The sequence below is a fragment of the Ruditapes philippinarum genome, unplaced genomic scaffold, assembly GCF_026571515.1.
Source record: "Ruditapes philippinarum isolate M1 unplaced genomic scaffold, ASM2657151v2 ctg5134_1_1_1_1, whole genome shotgun sequence".
In the NCBI taxonomy this organism is placed as follows: Eukaryota; Metazoa; Mollusca; class Bivalvia; order Venerida; family Veneridae; genus Ruditapes; species Ruditapes philippinarum.
This window is the reverse complement of record NW_026855475.1, coordinates 1-15,063: the sequence shown is the minus strand read 5'-3', so window position 1 is coordinate 15,063 and position 15,063 is coordinate 1. Positions and strand designations below refer to the sequence as shown.

The window sequence follows — 15,063 nt, the reverse complement described above, 5'->3', positions numbered from 1 at the left end:
GGTTTGAAAGGGAGGTAACTGTCGCGCTCAAGGATGTGTCGATTAGAGTGACCACCCCTGAAAACATTGCAAATGGTGTAAGTTTCAAAGGGAGGTAACTGTTGCGCTCTAAAGATTTATTAGAGTGACTCCCCTTGAAAACATTGCAAATGGCGTAAGGGTTTTAAAGGGAGGTTACTGTTTTGTTTAAAAAGAGTTAGTTAGAATGACCTCCCCTGAAATCATTACAAATGGTGTAAGGTTGCAAAGGTAGGTATCTGTTGCCTTGAAAAAAAGAGTTGATTAGACTGGCCTACCCTGATATTATTGCAAATGGTGTAAGGGTACCAAAGGGAGGTTACTGTTGCGTTCCAAAAACGTTGCTTAGAGTAACCTGTTCTGATAACATTACAAATGCTATAAGGGTTCCAAAGAGAGGTTACTTTTGCACTTAAAAAAACAGTTCTTAAGAGTGACCTCCCTTGCTAACTTTCTTATACTAAGCCTTTCCTAAATAGAATTTAATTTCTCTTAATTATAATTTTGAAATATGCCTTTGTTGAGATTTTCGACCATGCGACCACATACATGCATCGAGGACATGTTTGAAGGAAAGTGACCGTGCGACCACATACACGCATCACAGGATTCCCCTTCTCTTACGAAGAAGGGACAAAGAGATGTCCGCCCTTTAATTAAGGGCAGACTTAAAAAAATGCCTTTGCCTTATGTTATTGATAAGGAGGCTAATTTTCACAGATATGTCTTGAATTGGTTTATATACAACATTAGTAACGCAAACCAAGCGGGTTATCAGTTTACGTCTTTTTAAGTCCGCTTTGAAATTTTAAAAAGATCATATATAACTTCTTGGAACATTTTGAGTTTAAAGTTTTTTCTACTTCTCATTAAATTAATGTTTATGAATATAACAGAATTATTTTAATTTTGCAAAACATGAACGTTTCGAAAACGTTTTATATGCGTTAAATATTGGAGATATATTTCACACGTAGTTTTCACATATTAACCTCGGGGCATTTTTGCCGAATTACTGTCCAAGGACAATAACTTGAGCCTATGTTTACATAAAAATTAATAACAATGCAAAAAAATAGGTAAAGCAGACTGAAGCCTAATGAATGAAACACAAAGTAAAACGTGCCTTGATAGCGGAGTAGGCAGAGCTTCCGTGTCAATGTTGTTTCATGCTCGAATCATAGTTAGGTACCAATACATTTGAGTGGTTTATGTATCGTTTTCTTATCTGACCAATTTGTTATAAATGCATGAGATAGAGTATTTTTGTACGCATGTTGATATGCAGTTGTGTTAAGTTTGGGGAAAACGCCAAACATCGGGAAAAAGCGTTATCAAAATGTAAGAAATATAATGAAATGAAGTGTACTCTATATTGATCCGTATAATATTCAAATTATATAATATATAATGTGTTATACATGTGAAATTTCTTTGTTTTAGCGCCATTGCTTATTGATGTAATGAGCTAGTTTTGCAAAGTTCCAATTTTATTTTAACATGGTTTATTATTTATGCTTTAATGTTTTAAAGGACGAACTTATACTATAGGACGTTACCTGAATATACGTTGTGTGTTGAATATGACAGGCAATTTTAGTACGACACCATTTTCACGGCATTTGTATGGTAATTTTGTTAACAGACACGAAACATTTTTTGTACAACCCCCTTTTTGTTAGTGATTTTTTAAATTTGATAATCATTGTTTTTATAATATTACGTCTCATCCTGAACAAATTAAAATGGTCAAAATGTGTAAAAAATAAGCCTTATTAAACACGACAGAAACATGACATTCAGCCAACGGCGAAAAACAGAACAGTGTAGCATTTTCGTTCATTACTTAACTATTATTACGATATTTCTATGCAAATTCAACTTTAGATTTCAACATGTTGGTAAAGAGTTTTGCAGTAGCCAAAAACAGGAAGGAAAAATCTCGAATAAAATTTAAGCTCACAAGCCTGGAATAGAAATTTTAAATCTGAATGAAAAAAGAAGGAAAATAACAACAAAAGTTAAAAATAATTATAAATAGCTGGGTCACATTAATATAAAAAGAAAAACATTTAAGTAATTGAAGTTTATTCCAATCAAAGTTTAAATTAATAGTTTATAAATGACAACGTTTTGATGATAAGAAATATCCGAATCAACAGATTTGCAACACCTTTGGAAATAACGAAAGAAACCTTAAATCCGAAAAAAAAAGAATCGAAAGAAAGCTTTCTTATCTGAAATAATTTGACAGCATTTATTATAAACAATCAATTAAATCGTTTGCGGTTAAATTAATACTTCATAAATATGCAAAATATATGAAAAATATAAACTTTGTATATAACTGATAATACCAGATAAGTTCGTTTTCTTGTGTGGTTTTTGCTATTTTCATGCACATGAGTAAACGGGAAAGTGGACGTTCTTGGTGGTTTCGTTTATGTTTGACAAAATTTATAACTCGACAGCGTAAAATAACCTGCAAGATGCGTGACAATACAGAACTTATAATGTGTAGGAGAAAGCATGGTTAAACAGAATATATAAATATAGTAAAAGAACTTATGAAAGTAGAAAGTTCGTTTCCAGACTCCTTTAGATCAATTAAAAAATAAGACGCGTATACAATGTCAGAAAAAAATTCTTTATGTCATTTTACTAATTTGACAATGGCCAATCAGATTCCGTGATTTTAGATTGTTATTTTAAAATGACCAATGAAATTTTTACATAAATATAGTTCACCCCTGTAAATTTAACAGGAAGTCAAACTGAAAACAGACCGGCCTTCGGCTGGAAGAATTAGTTTTAAATATGCTGTACCTATATTTATAAAAGAAAACGTTAAGAGGAAATAATGTTGATTCATTACCTATCACAGCTTTGAACATGTACTGCCTATCAAGCAGTCAGTGGACAGTTTTACCTGACCCAGACACCGTCGGCGTGAAATAAAGTTGGCACACACACAAATAGTTAATTGACATGTAAATACAAAGTGTAATACAATGATCCATATTTTGTTAGTTGCGATATTGGGGACTAAAATCAAATTTCTGCCTTCCTTCGCTGTCTTTAGTACAGGTATAGATATAGAGGAAGGGAATTAATAAAATGAACACAATGACAGAAAGACAGAAACATTTTATTGCCGTTCAGTTTTCTTGTCATACATTTTACATATATACACACATACATTGGTCAATTGGTTAAACAAAGAATAAACAATAAACACATTTTTACTACATAAATAAATTTCTTGGAGGATGAATAAACAACTTATATTTCTTATTTAATGACAATCTGAAGTTTTACTTTGAAATTCGTAAATTACTGCAAACAATTTTCCTTACAGTATATAGATGCTATATGTATGAGTTTCGCCAAATTTACAACAAACGGGAATCCCTTAAGAATTCATAAAACGACAAATTTAAAAATGTTGTGGGCTCGGTTTGATTGTATTGCAATTCACACATTTCAAGATATTTTACATATTTCATTACATTTGGTATACGTAAATCTGGGTTCATAAAGACGGGAGTGGTTTCAGTTGAACTTGCATGGAAACATATGTTACTGAAATCTTTGCTGCGTTGAATACAAACTCAGCACACGTAACATCTTTCTTTCTGTATAAACAAGAACAAATATCAATACCAGCTCACCATATGTTGTAAATCGATGCTTTATGTTATATGCCATCAATGATAAATATAAAATATGTTTTTACATATAAAATTGTATTTTATATAAAATTGTATTGTTTATTTTTTTATCGATGTTCGCCAAATTTCCGCGCCGTATGATGTAAATTGCTTTGGTGCGCCGTAAAACCAAACTAAACAAACAATAAAAAAAGTTTTAGTAAAAGTTAAAGGAACTCTGAAATAGATGAAAAGGAATAGCTTGTATTAAGACAATCCCCTTTGAACATTCATTTTAATGTTATGTTTTTGTTTCTTGAAACAGGAAAAACTTATTATGTGCAATGGCAATTTCTATTCGTTATAAAAATAATTAAATACATGTATATAATTGAATGTTAATTTGTATATGTTCTTTTCCATGCATTATGGCAGGATGTTCAGCTCATATTTTCACATATATAAGTGTATTAAGCTGTTTCTTTTAATCACTTAAAGTTACAAGTTCACTTACATATATATTTATTGCTGAACTTAGCAATTCAAAGTCCTATACTAAAAAGGCCTTCATATATGTACATCTGTTCAGTAAAGTTCAATTGTTCTACAGAATTGCTATTATTGCTTTTTTCAAAATCATTTCTATAAGTGTACTCATTGGCGGCCATCAAACAGAGTCGAGCCAACATTTGCTTCCTTTGCGTTATAGCAATTAGTACACTGTTTGCACTTTGCTAACCTATGTGGCAAATCATTTCTCATTCGGTGCGATTTTACTAAGCAGGTGATGTTCTTAGTCCACTATTTCAACATTACAAAACACATTTTTGCCCTTCCTCCAGAATATTTCACTCCCTATTGCGCATTTTATTACAAAACAAAACAGCAAAGTTCATATTTATATCACATTAACCTACATCAATGTACAAAATGTAATCATCTATGAATTTTTTTCTAGTTTATTAATTACTAATCATATATGAAGTATTTAGATCTAATACCTAAAACTAAACCTTGCAGATGTTTAAATGATGACTGGGAAAAGCTAGATTTTTAATTAAATACTAGACACTAGGCTTGTCAGTTCAATCTGTTCTTCAAATATTGATGGTTCTGGTAATAACTTATCAAACAATGCGTGAATGTCCTTTTCAATAACCCTTATTCGCTCTCCGCTTATATGTTCTTTAAATTTGTTGACAGCAATTAGAAACTGTGGTTTTCTGCAAAAGAAATCAAAATTTTCAGTATGTTAAACAGGAACAAAAAGTTAGAACAAAAGCATTGTATATCAACATTATGGGTAAGTTAAACAAGAAAAAATTGTTTGTGTATCAACATAAATAGTAAGTTTAATAAGAACAAAAAGTTAGAACAAAAAGTATAGGAACAAAAAGTATTGTATATCAACATAATGAGTAAGTTCAATAAGAACAAAGAGTTAGAACAAAAAGCATTGTGTATAAACATTATGAGCAAATTTAACAAAAACAAAGTGATAGAATAAAAAAAGCATTGTGTGTTACCATTATGAGTAAGTTTAACAAGAACAAACAGCAAAGCAATGTATGTCAACATTATGGGTAAGTTAAACAGGAACAAAGAGTACAAAAAAGCAATTGAAAATCATATTTGCATGTAATATCACAAATTGTATATGTTTAGGTGTTAGTAATCTTAATTTTGAATTTAGAGTGAAAAAAAGCACTTAGTATAAAGATGTAATAGGATCGATATTTATCATCACAAATGTCTGCGCGAAAACAATGTATGCTAAATTACGTGACAACTAATAAGAACTAGACTTAGCGTTCACACAAGGAGTATAACAATTATGTGTTTTTAATAAAGGAGATGCAAACTTTAAATGAAAAATATGTCAAAGTAAATATGTCGTAAATGTTAATCATTACAAATTTATTTATTTCTATATCAATAATTTGAAGACTAATGGACCTAATGCATAATTTAACCAACACAAAACTTAATACAATATTTAATACCAAGACGCTGATCTATGTATATGAAAACTATGAAAAAGGGCCTTAAGGGATGCGTTTTACATCGTTCCAACACAGTATAGGTCATATGGAGACTTTCCAGCTGCTTTGCTGGTTGAGGAAGTACTCAGGTGCCCTTCTGTGCATTTATATCAGTAAGATTATTATTGATTATTAAAAAAAGCGGCCTGATATTGATTATATAGAGGATTATTTGAATGAGTGTAATTCAATACACTTGAATTTATTGCACCGAGTTGAATAAAATTATATTTTGCGAGCCCTCTTGGCACGTGAGGTTGCACCTAAATTATTATTTTATTTCAACCTGGTAATTTATTGACCACGAGTTTGATAAAATTATATTATGCGAGCCTTTGGCGAGCATAATATATATTTTTCAACACGAGTGCAAAAAATTCAGTAATGAACTTACACGAATAGTTAATATTCTATTTTCACATTACCCAAAAATAAAGACAATTTTTAAAGGTGAAATAAGAAGTCATTTTCATTGACGCGCCTATAGTTATAACGCTAAACATTTTTTAGCACGTCTTTACCACTATGTTTGTATAACGCTAATGACGTCACGTCAAAATATATGCACGGCCATGCAATACCATATTTACGGAGTCGTAAAATCGGCACGGGTGTGTGATAAAACAGGTTTTTTAACTATTCTTTAAATTAATGTTCTCTAATAACGGTCTTTACGAAAATTAATGAAAATTGGGGAAATACCCCAATAAGCATTTAGGGTGTTTCCATTCTAATCATTTTCTGTATTGATTGTAAGTGTCATTCAAAATTTGTTCTTGTATATGACAAATAAAATATGTTTCAACCAATAAAAAACGTATTGAAAACATGCATTTATAGGTAAAATTCAATTCAGTCTATCTGGATTGCATACTGTAAGCTGTGTCATACGGACACCGTAAATAAAAATTCCCTAATATGCAAACTATTTAAAGGAATTGCACATCACAATGTTATCGAAAAATTAAAATAATGTCATGTACTTAAGCTCGATGTCCTTTTTTGTAGTCTTCAGTTGTTGCCTTCTTTCAAAATCATTCTTGCTGTCTATTGTAAGCATTAAATATCTCCAGCTTTCAGTGTTTTCTCTGCCGAAAATAAAACACACTTCTTTTTTTCTAATTAAAGTCTAATTATGAGAAGAACTCATGTGGCTTCAGTAAGATTGTATCATTTAAATCTAAAATGAATAAACTGATCGACAAGGGAAAGCCACACATACGGAACGCACTTTGTCGTCATCGGGCCACGAAGGACCACCGGAAAGGCACCCTGCTGGAAACCGACCAGACATGATATAGATATTATTGAGTGACTACAATGTACTTATATTTTTATACCTTTATAAATACCGTATGCCTGAAAATCGTTACATTGGTGTTATGCGTAAGTAAGGTAAGTAACTAATTAAGTAAAATCGTATTTTTGGGCATGTTAAAAAAAAGGGTTGCAAAAAAAAAAAACACATTGTAACAAAACAACTCCTTCAAAATGATTAAGAAAAATTCTTGCAAAAGAAAATCCATCGATTCATTGAATGCAATGATTTGATAATAGTGGAAAATCGTAGACTTAGATAAATTTAGTCTGTCCTTGGGAGGAAATGAGATTAACGGAAGTGCAACATCACTTAAACCCCCTGGCACCGACTTAAGTGGTGTTGAATTCCCAACACTAAAACAGTCTGTAAATGTTTCTGTTATTACCTCTAAGACGCTGGTGAGAAATATAAAGTATAATTATATAGCTGTAAATGTTCATCATTTTATGTAGCATAATTTTACCCTAAGATTTATTGAAACTGGTTTGATTTGCCTGCCAAATATAGTTCAGTACTGAAAGTACATTAAAGGAAGTGACTAATTTGCAAATTCACGTGAGAAAAAAAAAGATTATGTGTTAATTAAATACAAAGTAATGTACTTACATCTGATCGGCAGATATATTCTGTAAACCAAGTATTGAAGCCTCAATTAAGAAGTTATAATAGGCAAACTGTAGATTAATTGATTTATCGTGACGAATTTTATACGTAGATGTTTTTACCCAGTCGTCTTGAAATCTATTTTTAAAAAGGAAAAAACAATTTAAATTAATATATAATTGTAAATGAACTGTTTCTGAGATATGTATGCTACTGTGAATTTGTATAATTATGCAAAGATTATATAAAGCGACGTAATGTGATTAAATAAAACAAATACAAAAAGTAGCATTTTATATATGTTCACAATCAATATTTCTCTCTGCACAATATCAAAATTGCAGTCAAAATGATCACCTGACTTGTAAATGTTTGAAAATCCCTTTATCATACAAATGTGGTCCACCCCTTGGTATTTCTCTGATCCTAGGTCCAAACTCTTTATTGAATAGAAATTGCGTATGCAGGATCGATCCCTTATAGCTGTCAAACTTAATATTTTCGTTATTGTCTTGACTTGGCTCAATATTTTTACCAATGCAGTCGTCTCCGTCCCATTCACAATTCTTAGTGTAACATGACCTTTCACATTTACCATTGTTCACATTCTCGGACCGACAGTTTAGGCTACAGCTTTCAAGATCCCCGGGGAAAAAACGGACCTGAATGTAAAAATAAAGAACTCTTCATAAAAAGTGTGCAAAGAGAAAAAAGAAAAATGACATAGTTAACAAATATAAATCAGTGAAAATTGCTATCATGGTTTGAAACAGTCTGTCTATGAGTGCTACATCTCGTTCCCTCTTTAGCACCAGGTTAGCTGGTATTCTAGTACTGGACCAGGAAAAAACATAACAGTAAAATGTTTACAAGTTGTTATAATGTCTGTAACAAAATATATGATTTATATTCCTCGAAAAGCTATCGGAACGTTCGGTCAAGGACAATAAGATAATATATGAAATAACTGTAATGCACTGAAAATACTGTGCAACTAATAAAATCGAAACCATGTATTAAATAACTATCACGACAGTTGACACTATAAAAATACATAATTATAAAAGAGTATCAATATGCTGGTTTGTCCCATTGGTGGAGACAGTACGGAGAGCAACAATCTGAAAACAGTGTGAATTAAAGGCCAATGTTCATAAGGCAAAAAGATTATTTCAGTTGTAATCAAATTAGTTTCAAGATATTTTTAGAAGTTCACTTGAAACTAGTTACATAACCTCAATCTCAACCCTGTGGTAAAAAGCATACAAATGGGTCTATCAATATTTTAATCTTAATAATTATTACCTTAAACTTTCCCGATGATGTAACAAAATCTTCCAGCGCAACTTTTGATGTAAGAATTATGTCATCATACATACATATAAATCTTTTTGAGAGTCCTTTTATTCTGAACATGTGACTTTCAACTGCTTGGAATGAAAACGTTGGTAAATCGCTTTTGTTTGGAAACAGCTCCTGTTAATTCGTGAAATGAATGTTTAAATCAAAACCAGTTGAGTTTCCCAGCTTTGAATATATAAGAGTCCATTTGAGTGTTCACGGATTTCAAAATTTGACTATCAAAATTAGTTGCAAGATGTACAGAGCTTCGTCAGACTGTAGGGACGCTGTCTGACTGTGCACTATTGGCAAAAACTTTATTTTTTTAGGTTTCAGCAGGTAAAGTGATAAGATATGAATACCGTTGTCCAAGAAAGTGTTCATTCAAAAAACAATTATTAATAACGATAAAACAATACGACAGGGCAATAGTGAAATCACTTTAAAAGTTTTTCATAAAAAAAAAACACAATGTACTACTATTTATTTACTATGCGAGTCAAAAGTCAGCTAAAATTAGTTCCTTAATGAGTTTATAAAAATAATATATATAAATTGTTCAACAAAAAGATGTTCACATATACACACATTGTTTACTTGAATAATAATAAAAACCTTTTTATAAATACCTCGTGTGTTACAATTTTTATGCGTGAGCTATCTGTCTTGAGCCAATAAGGTATCTGTCCATTTGTAATAAGGTAAATACGTCTAAACCAGTTGGCATATTGTTGAACTGATCTCATGGAATACTTCAGGGTGCCAAAATCGTAGTATCTATTTAACGCCAATAGTTTCGAGCTGGAGTAAAAAAAATAGTGTTTTTAATGAATGAAATTCTTTAAACTTGACTTATCAGTTGCAATTGCTCGGCTCCCGGCGTCTAATTTTGGTAAAATGAAAAATTTGAGTGAATGTAATCGGTTAACGAATAGAATAATGTTGAACAACAATTAGCACTGAAATGACACAAACTGTGTTGGTGCGCTTTAAACCAAAATCATTGAATGTCGTTTTGTACATCACTGAATAAAAAAATTGGTTTTATTCTCACACAGTTTCAGTCTGCTGTATTTCAATGAATGGCTTTATAAAAGAAATGCTAAATTGATATTGAGGTTTAAGGAATAGCAAATATGAATTTCATACTAGTATTAAATTCACGTGTGGATTGGTTAGCATGCAATTAAGTACCACTCTATTGCTAGCATATATATCTTTGTTTGGTACTTTGATTTATATTTTATTTATTTATACATTTTTTTCTGGTTCTAAACTTGTTCGAGTACTTATAAATTTATGCTGCAACTGTAAATGGCAATATTGTACATACTCTTTTCTGTTGATTGACTGGAGATACTTCGTAAGATTGTATTTGAATTGTGAATCTGATCCATTTATCCAGATGTAAACTAAATCAACTTCATTGTCCCGTTCGGTTTTCTTACTGAAGAAAGCATAATATTAATGTTATCTAAATGTTTAGGAAACATTCTTGGTGAGTTTATAAAGAAGCATTTTTGGAATATATATTACAGGCTCAAAAATTCGAGCCTAAAACATTTATTATTGTTTTAATATTATATACATCTTGTAGATCTTACTGTTCAGTATTCTTTTCTGTAGTGACAATATATGGCCTTTCAGTTCTTAAGCTTTCATCAACTTGGTTGACTTCATTTAAAGAATCGTTGTCAAATGTCTGCAAAGGCAAAAAGAGAAAGATTCTTTTAACAAAGAGACCTGGTTGGTTTGTCACGCGTCACCATGTATTTTAACGAAGTCGAATCTCCAAGTTTATCACATTTACAAAATAAGTGATGTGAACATTTTGTAAAGCAAATCATCAATAATAATTAGCCTAAAGAATATAATTTCAAAAGTGCAGAAAACAACAAAAAGCAGTTGAGATCTCAGCGACGGAACACAGTCAGTTATCAAAGTCTGTCAATCTGAAAAACGGTAATCTATTTTCCGAGCTTAAATTGTTCTTTCATGACAATTTGTTAAGAATTTTACGGAAAATTACATTCGAATTCTAATACTTTACTCTATAAAAGATATTGAAACATATAACTGATTGTTTCCGTAATTTGTGACCAAAGTCACGTTTGTTCAAATTTAAATTTTCAAAATTGAATGGGATTTGGCACAAAACAAAGAATATTTGGTATATTCATATCAATATTATAATTTATATTCGCGTCATTCAACCTAAAATAGTATAAATCTATATCCTTCGAAAATTGGAAACAAAATTCAAAAACTGTTCCGAGAGATTGCTATACACTTAAGGGCTTTATAAAGAATAGTATCATTGTTATTCAAAGCACGTGGATATTTTATATATGTTTATACCCTTTAATATGACCTGTGTATCAGTGAAAATTGATTATGAAACAAAATGTTCTGCATTTATATCTTGAAAAGCCAACATACTAGAGTAAGGTGTCTTAAAATAGTCATGAACAAAATAACATTTTAACTAAAAGACAAAACATGCCTACAGTATGTTAAAGTCATGATATCTATGTATGACAACAGTGTGACATGTTACGTTATTGGATTGCAAGATTATAGTTTTTCTCTTTTTCTTAATACAGCTTGATCGTGTCACGTGGTTATACATTCATGCTTACGGAAAAGCAAACAAAGTGCATCAATACTTACTCTGACAATATTCCTAATGTTAGGAAAAACATTACATCAGACAACAAATTAGGATGCTCTGTAGGATAGCAACTTACAGTTTTTCTATAAGCATACATGGTATTCCATTAACAGCATTTTCTCCTCAGAATAGAGGTAAAAACGGCACTCTTGATGCTTTGAGATGACGTCATAAACCACGTGAAATGGCCGCACTGTTGCTAAATAAATAACAAAAATTCGTGCATTTTGCAAAACAGATATTGATTCCTCTGCTTTTAGCAAACTGGAAGTAAACAAAGACTTACTCTTTTCTCCTTGTTAAAATAAAGACCATATGTAAACATTAAGCCGCAGCATATTAACAAAACCATGCATGAGATATTCCCCTTATTTTGGCACCATTTAATAAACATCGTATTCAATGTGACAAAAGTTTGCAATGATAAGCCCAAGATTTTTGTTACAATTGTTTTCAAGTCATGCTTGACAGAAGGTTGTTATATTAACATTTCCGTTCCATATTTTCTGTCAACATGAATGCCATGTACATGTATAACAAAAGGACATTTAAATCAATATATCATGTTGTGTTCTTAACAGATTTTTAAACAATTGGAAAGATGTTACATCTTGGATTTATTGGTGTTTCTAACAAACAAATGTGATGATTGTGACATTTTCAACAAAATTGATTGCAATCAATCCTTACGCCTACTGTGCATTTCCCTACCTTAATACAATCAAAACCAATTAAAACATCAGATGTGAGAACTTTGGACAGATTAGCATCTTATGCTCAACTTTAAACATTTTTTTTAAACGAACTATAAACACAAAGGTATGATACTACATCGTCGCGCACCTGCAAAATGCTCCCAATCGGACTGTTTTCTTTTTCCTTGTTTTCTTTCTTTCTTCTTTGTTGTTGTTGTTGTTTTTGTTGTTATTTTGTAAACATCCAATCGACTCAAAGGTAAAATATGTTTTTATTTGAAATCGTTAGAATATCCAAAAGTAATGTAGTGCAGCAAAGATTGGCTTTATATTACTTGATATGATTTTTTAAAACGTGTAAAGTTTTACTGCCTAATTTATCCCTGAAAACGGGAAAAAGATTCTGCTTCCTAAACGCTCCCACTCGGACTCCAAAACAAAATTTATCCCGTCGGGGTAGGCAACAGCTTTGAATAAAGATAAGTTTCTTCTGACTTAAGATTTTAATAAATGATACAACTATATTTTAAGCTAAAATTACATACGGGTCATTTAGCTCACACATTTCAACAGACCAATCTGCTGTCTAAAAAATACGGTTTTTTAATGGTAAAACAAACGATAGTTGTAGCGCCGATATATGTCTGTAGCAACGCTATATGTCGCAACGCCGCTATATGTCGCAACTAACGCTAAATGTCGCAACGCTGACGCTATATGTCGCAATCAACGCTATATGTCGCAATCGCCTACCGCTAAATGTCGCAACGTTGCCGCTATATGTCGCACAAAAATTGATTGCCGCTAAATGTCGCAACCCCTTGACGCTAAATGTCGCACTCGGTAGGAAAGTAACAGATGAAACTGACACAAAAAGTAAGTGTTAAAACATTTAAAGTTTATATAATTTACACATGAAAACATATCCTAGTAAGCAAACAAAAGTTGTATTTCGCGGTCTATGGCAAAAACCTTGTATGGCCATAGACACAGTTTTTGATTAAAGGGATGGATTTGGATCTCAACCACGGACCAGGTGTGAGATCAAACTTTCTCTTTGAGGATGTCTTTCTCACAAAATGCATCAACAAAAACATTTGGATATACATGTATATTTGTTATATTATTTGACATAACTGAGCAAACCGCTTGTTAATGCTAAGGGGGAACTATATATCTTAACATTTTTTATCACACACCCGTGCCGATTTTGCGACTCCCTAAATACGGCCGTGCATATATTTTGACGTGACGTTATTAGCGTTATACAAACATAGTGTAAAGACGCTCTAAATGTTAGCATAATACTATAGGTGCGTCAGTGAAAAATGACTCTTTTTTTCACTTTAAACGGTCTTTATTTTGGGTGTGTGATAAATAGAATATTAAATTCGTGTAAGTTCATTACTGAATTTATTGCACTCGTTGAATAAAATAATATTATTCAACTCGTGCAATAAATTCAGTATTGAACTTACACTCATTCAATATCCTCTATATGTTAATAGCTGTCATTATAAATAGTGGTCGAATAGCCCAGTCTAGGTAATTCGAATTTGGTATTTGTCCAGAGCAGATATATACTTATGTATTGAGTAATAAAATGTGAAACATCAGTGTGTTCTCTCTCCGTTATACGACAGGGGATACAACAATATTTTGATATCCGAAGTACTGTGTCCAATTTCTCATATTATACTGCGCTTTGTTTAAGCCTCGTTTTTTCTCCGTTACATGGATACTTTTGTAATGGTTTGATATTGTAGCTTCATTTTTACTTCAACATGGTTTCGTTTGTGGCGTTTTCATAATGAAGTATCATTTTCATTTTTATAATGATACATTTGCCTTGTTTTACCATTACATGAAATACTTTTGTAAAGTTTTCCTTATTGCAGCCTGGTTTTCAGTGTCACATTTCCTTATTGTAGCCTCGTTTTCATTATAATAGGGTTACTATAGTCTCTTTTCCTGCGTTTAACTGTAACGCGAATACGTTTGTAAAGTTTCCTTACTGTTGCCTTGTTTACACTGTAACGCGGATATGTTTGTGACGTTTCCTTACTGTTGCCTTGTTTTCACTGTAACGCGGATACGTTTGTGACGTTTTCTTACTGTAGCCTCGTTTTCACTGTAACGCGGATACGTTTGTGACGTTTCCTTACTGTTGCTTCGTTTTCACTGTAACGCGGAGTATGTGAGAAGTTAGCAGTTAACAGTGAGCTAAGCAAAAAGGCATTGCAATTTATATAGGGAAATCAATGATCTGCTGCTATGCTCAGCTTGGTAAGCAATCTAGCGGGGCATTCCAAAATATAGTGCGAAAAATGCTCTGCTCCTATGCTCAGCTGGGTAAACAATCTAGCGGGGCATTCCAAAATATAGTGCAAAAAATGTTCTGCTGGTATGCTCAGCTGGGTAAGCAATCTAGCGGGGCATTCCAAAATATAGTGCGAAAAATGCTCTGCTCCTATGCTCAGCTGGGTAAACAATCTAGCGAGGCATTCCAAAATATAGTGCGAAAAAAGCTCTGCTGGTATGCTCAGCTGGGTAAGCAATCTAGCAGGGCATTCCAAAATATAGTGCGAAAAATGCTCTGCTGGTATGCTCAGCTGGGTAAGCAACCTAGCGGGGCATTCCAAAATATAGTGCGAAAAATGCTCTGCTGCTATGCTCAGCTGGATAAGCAAACTAGCGAAGCATTCAAATTAATGATCTGCTG

At 32.1% G+C, this 15,063-nt stretch overlaps 1 protein-coding gene across 1 annotated transcript; it reads right to left on the bottom strand.

Moving 5' to 3' along the window:
- Positions 1 to 4,454: 4,454 nt before the first annotated feature.
- Positions 4,455 to 11,743, bottom strand: LOC132743456 (N-acetylglucosamine-1-phosphotransferase subunits alpha/beta-like). Its single transcript, XM_060731981.1, has 8 exons — positions 11,646 to 11,743; positions 10,309 to 10,422; positions 9,605 to 9,776; positions 8,940 to 9,110; positions 7,992 to 8,296; positions 7,638 to 7,772; positions 6,694 to 6,798; positions 4,455 to 4,891 (listed from the first exon to the last, which is right to left on the bottom strand). The coding sequence occupies exons 1-8, from the start codon at positions 11,741 to 11,743 to the stop codon at positions 4,726 to 4,728; spliced, it is 1,266 nt and encodes a 421-aa protein (XP_060587964.1). The 3' UTR covers positions 4,455 to 4,725.
- Positions 11,744 to 15,063: the final 3,320 nt, after the last annotated feature.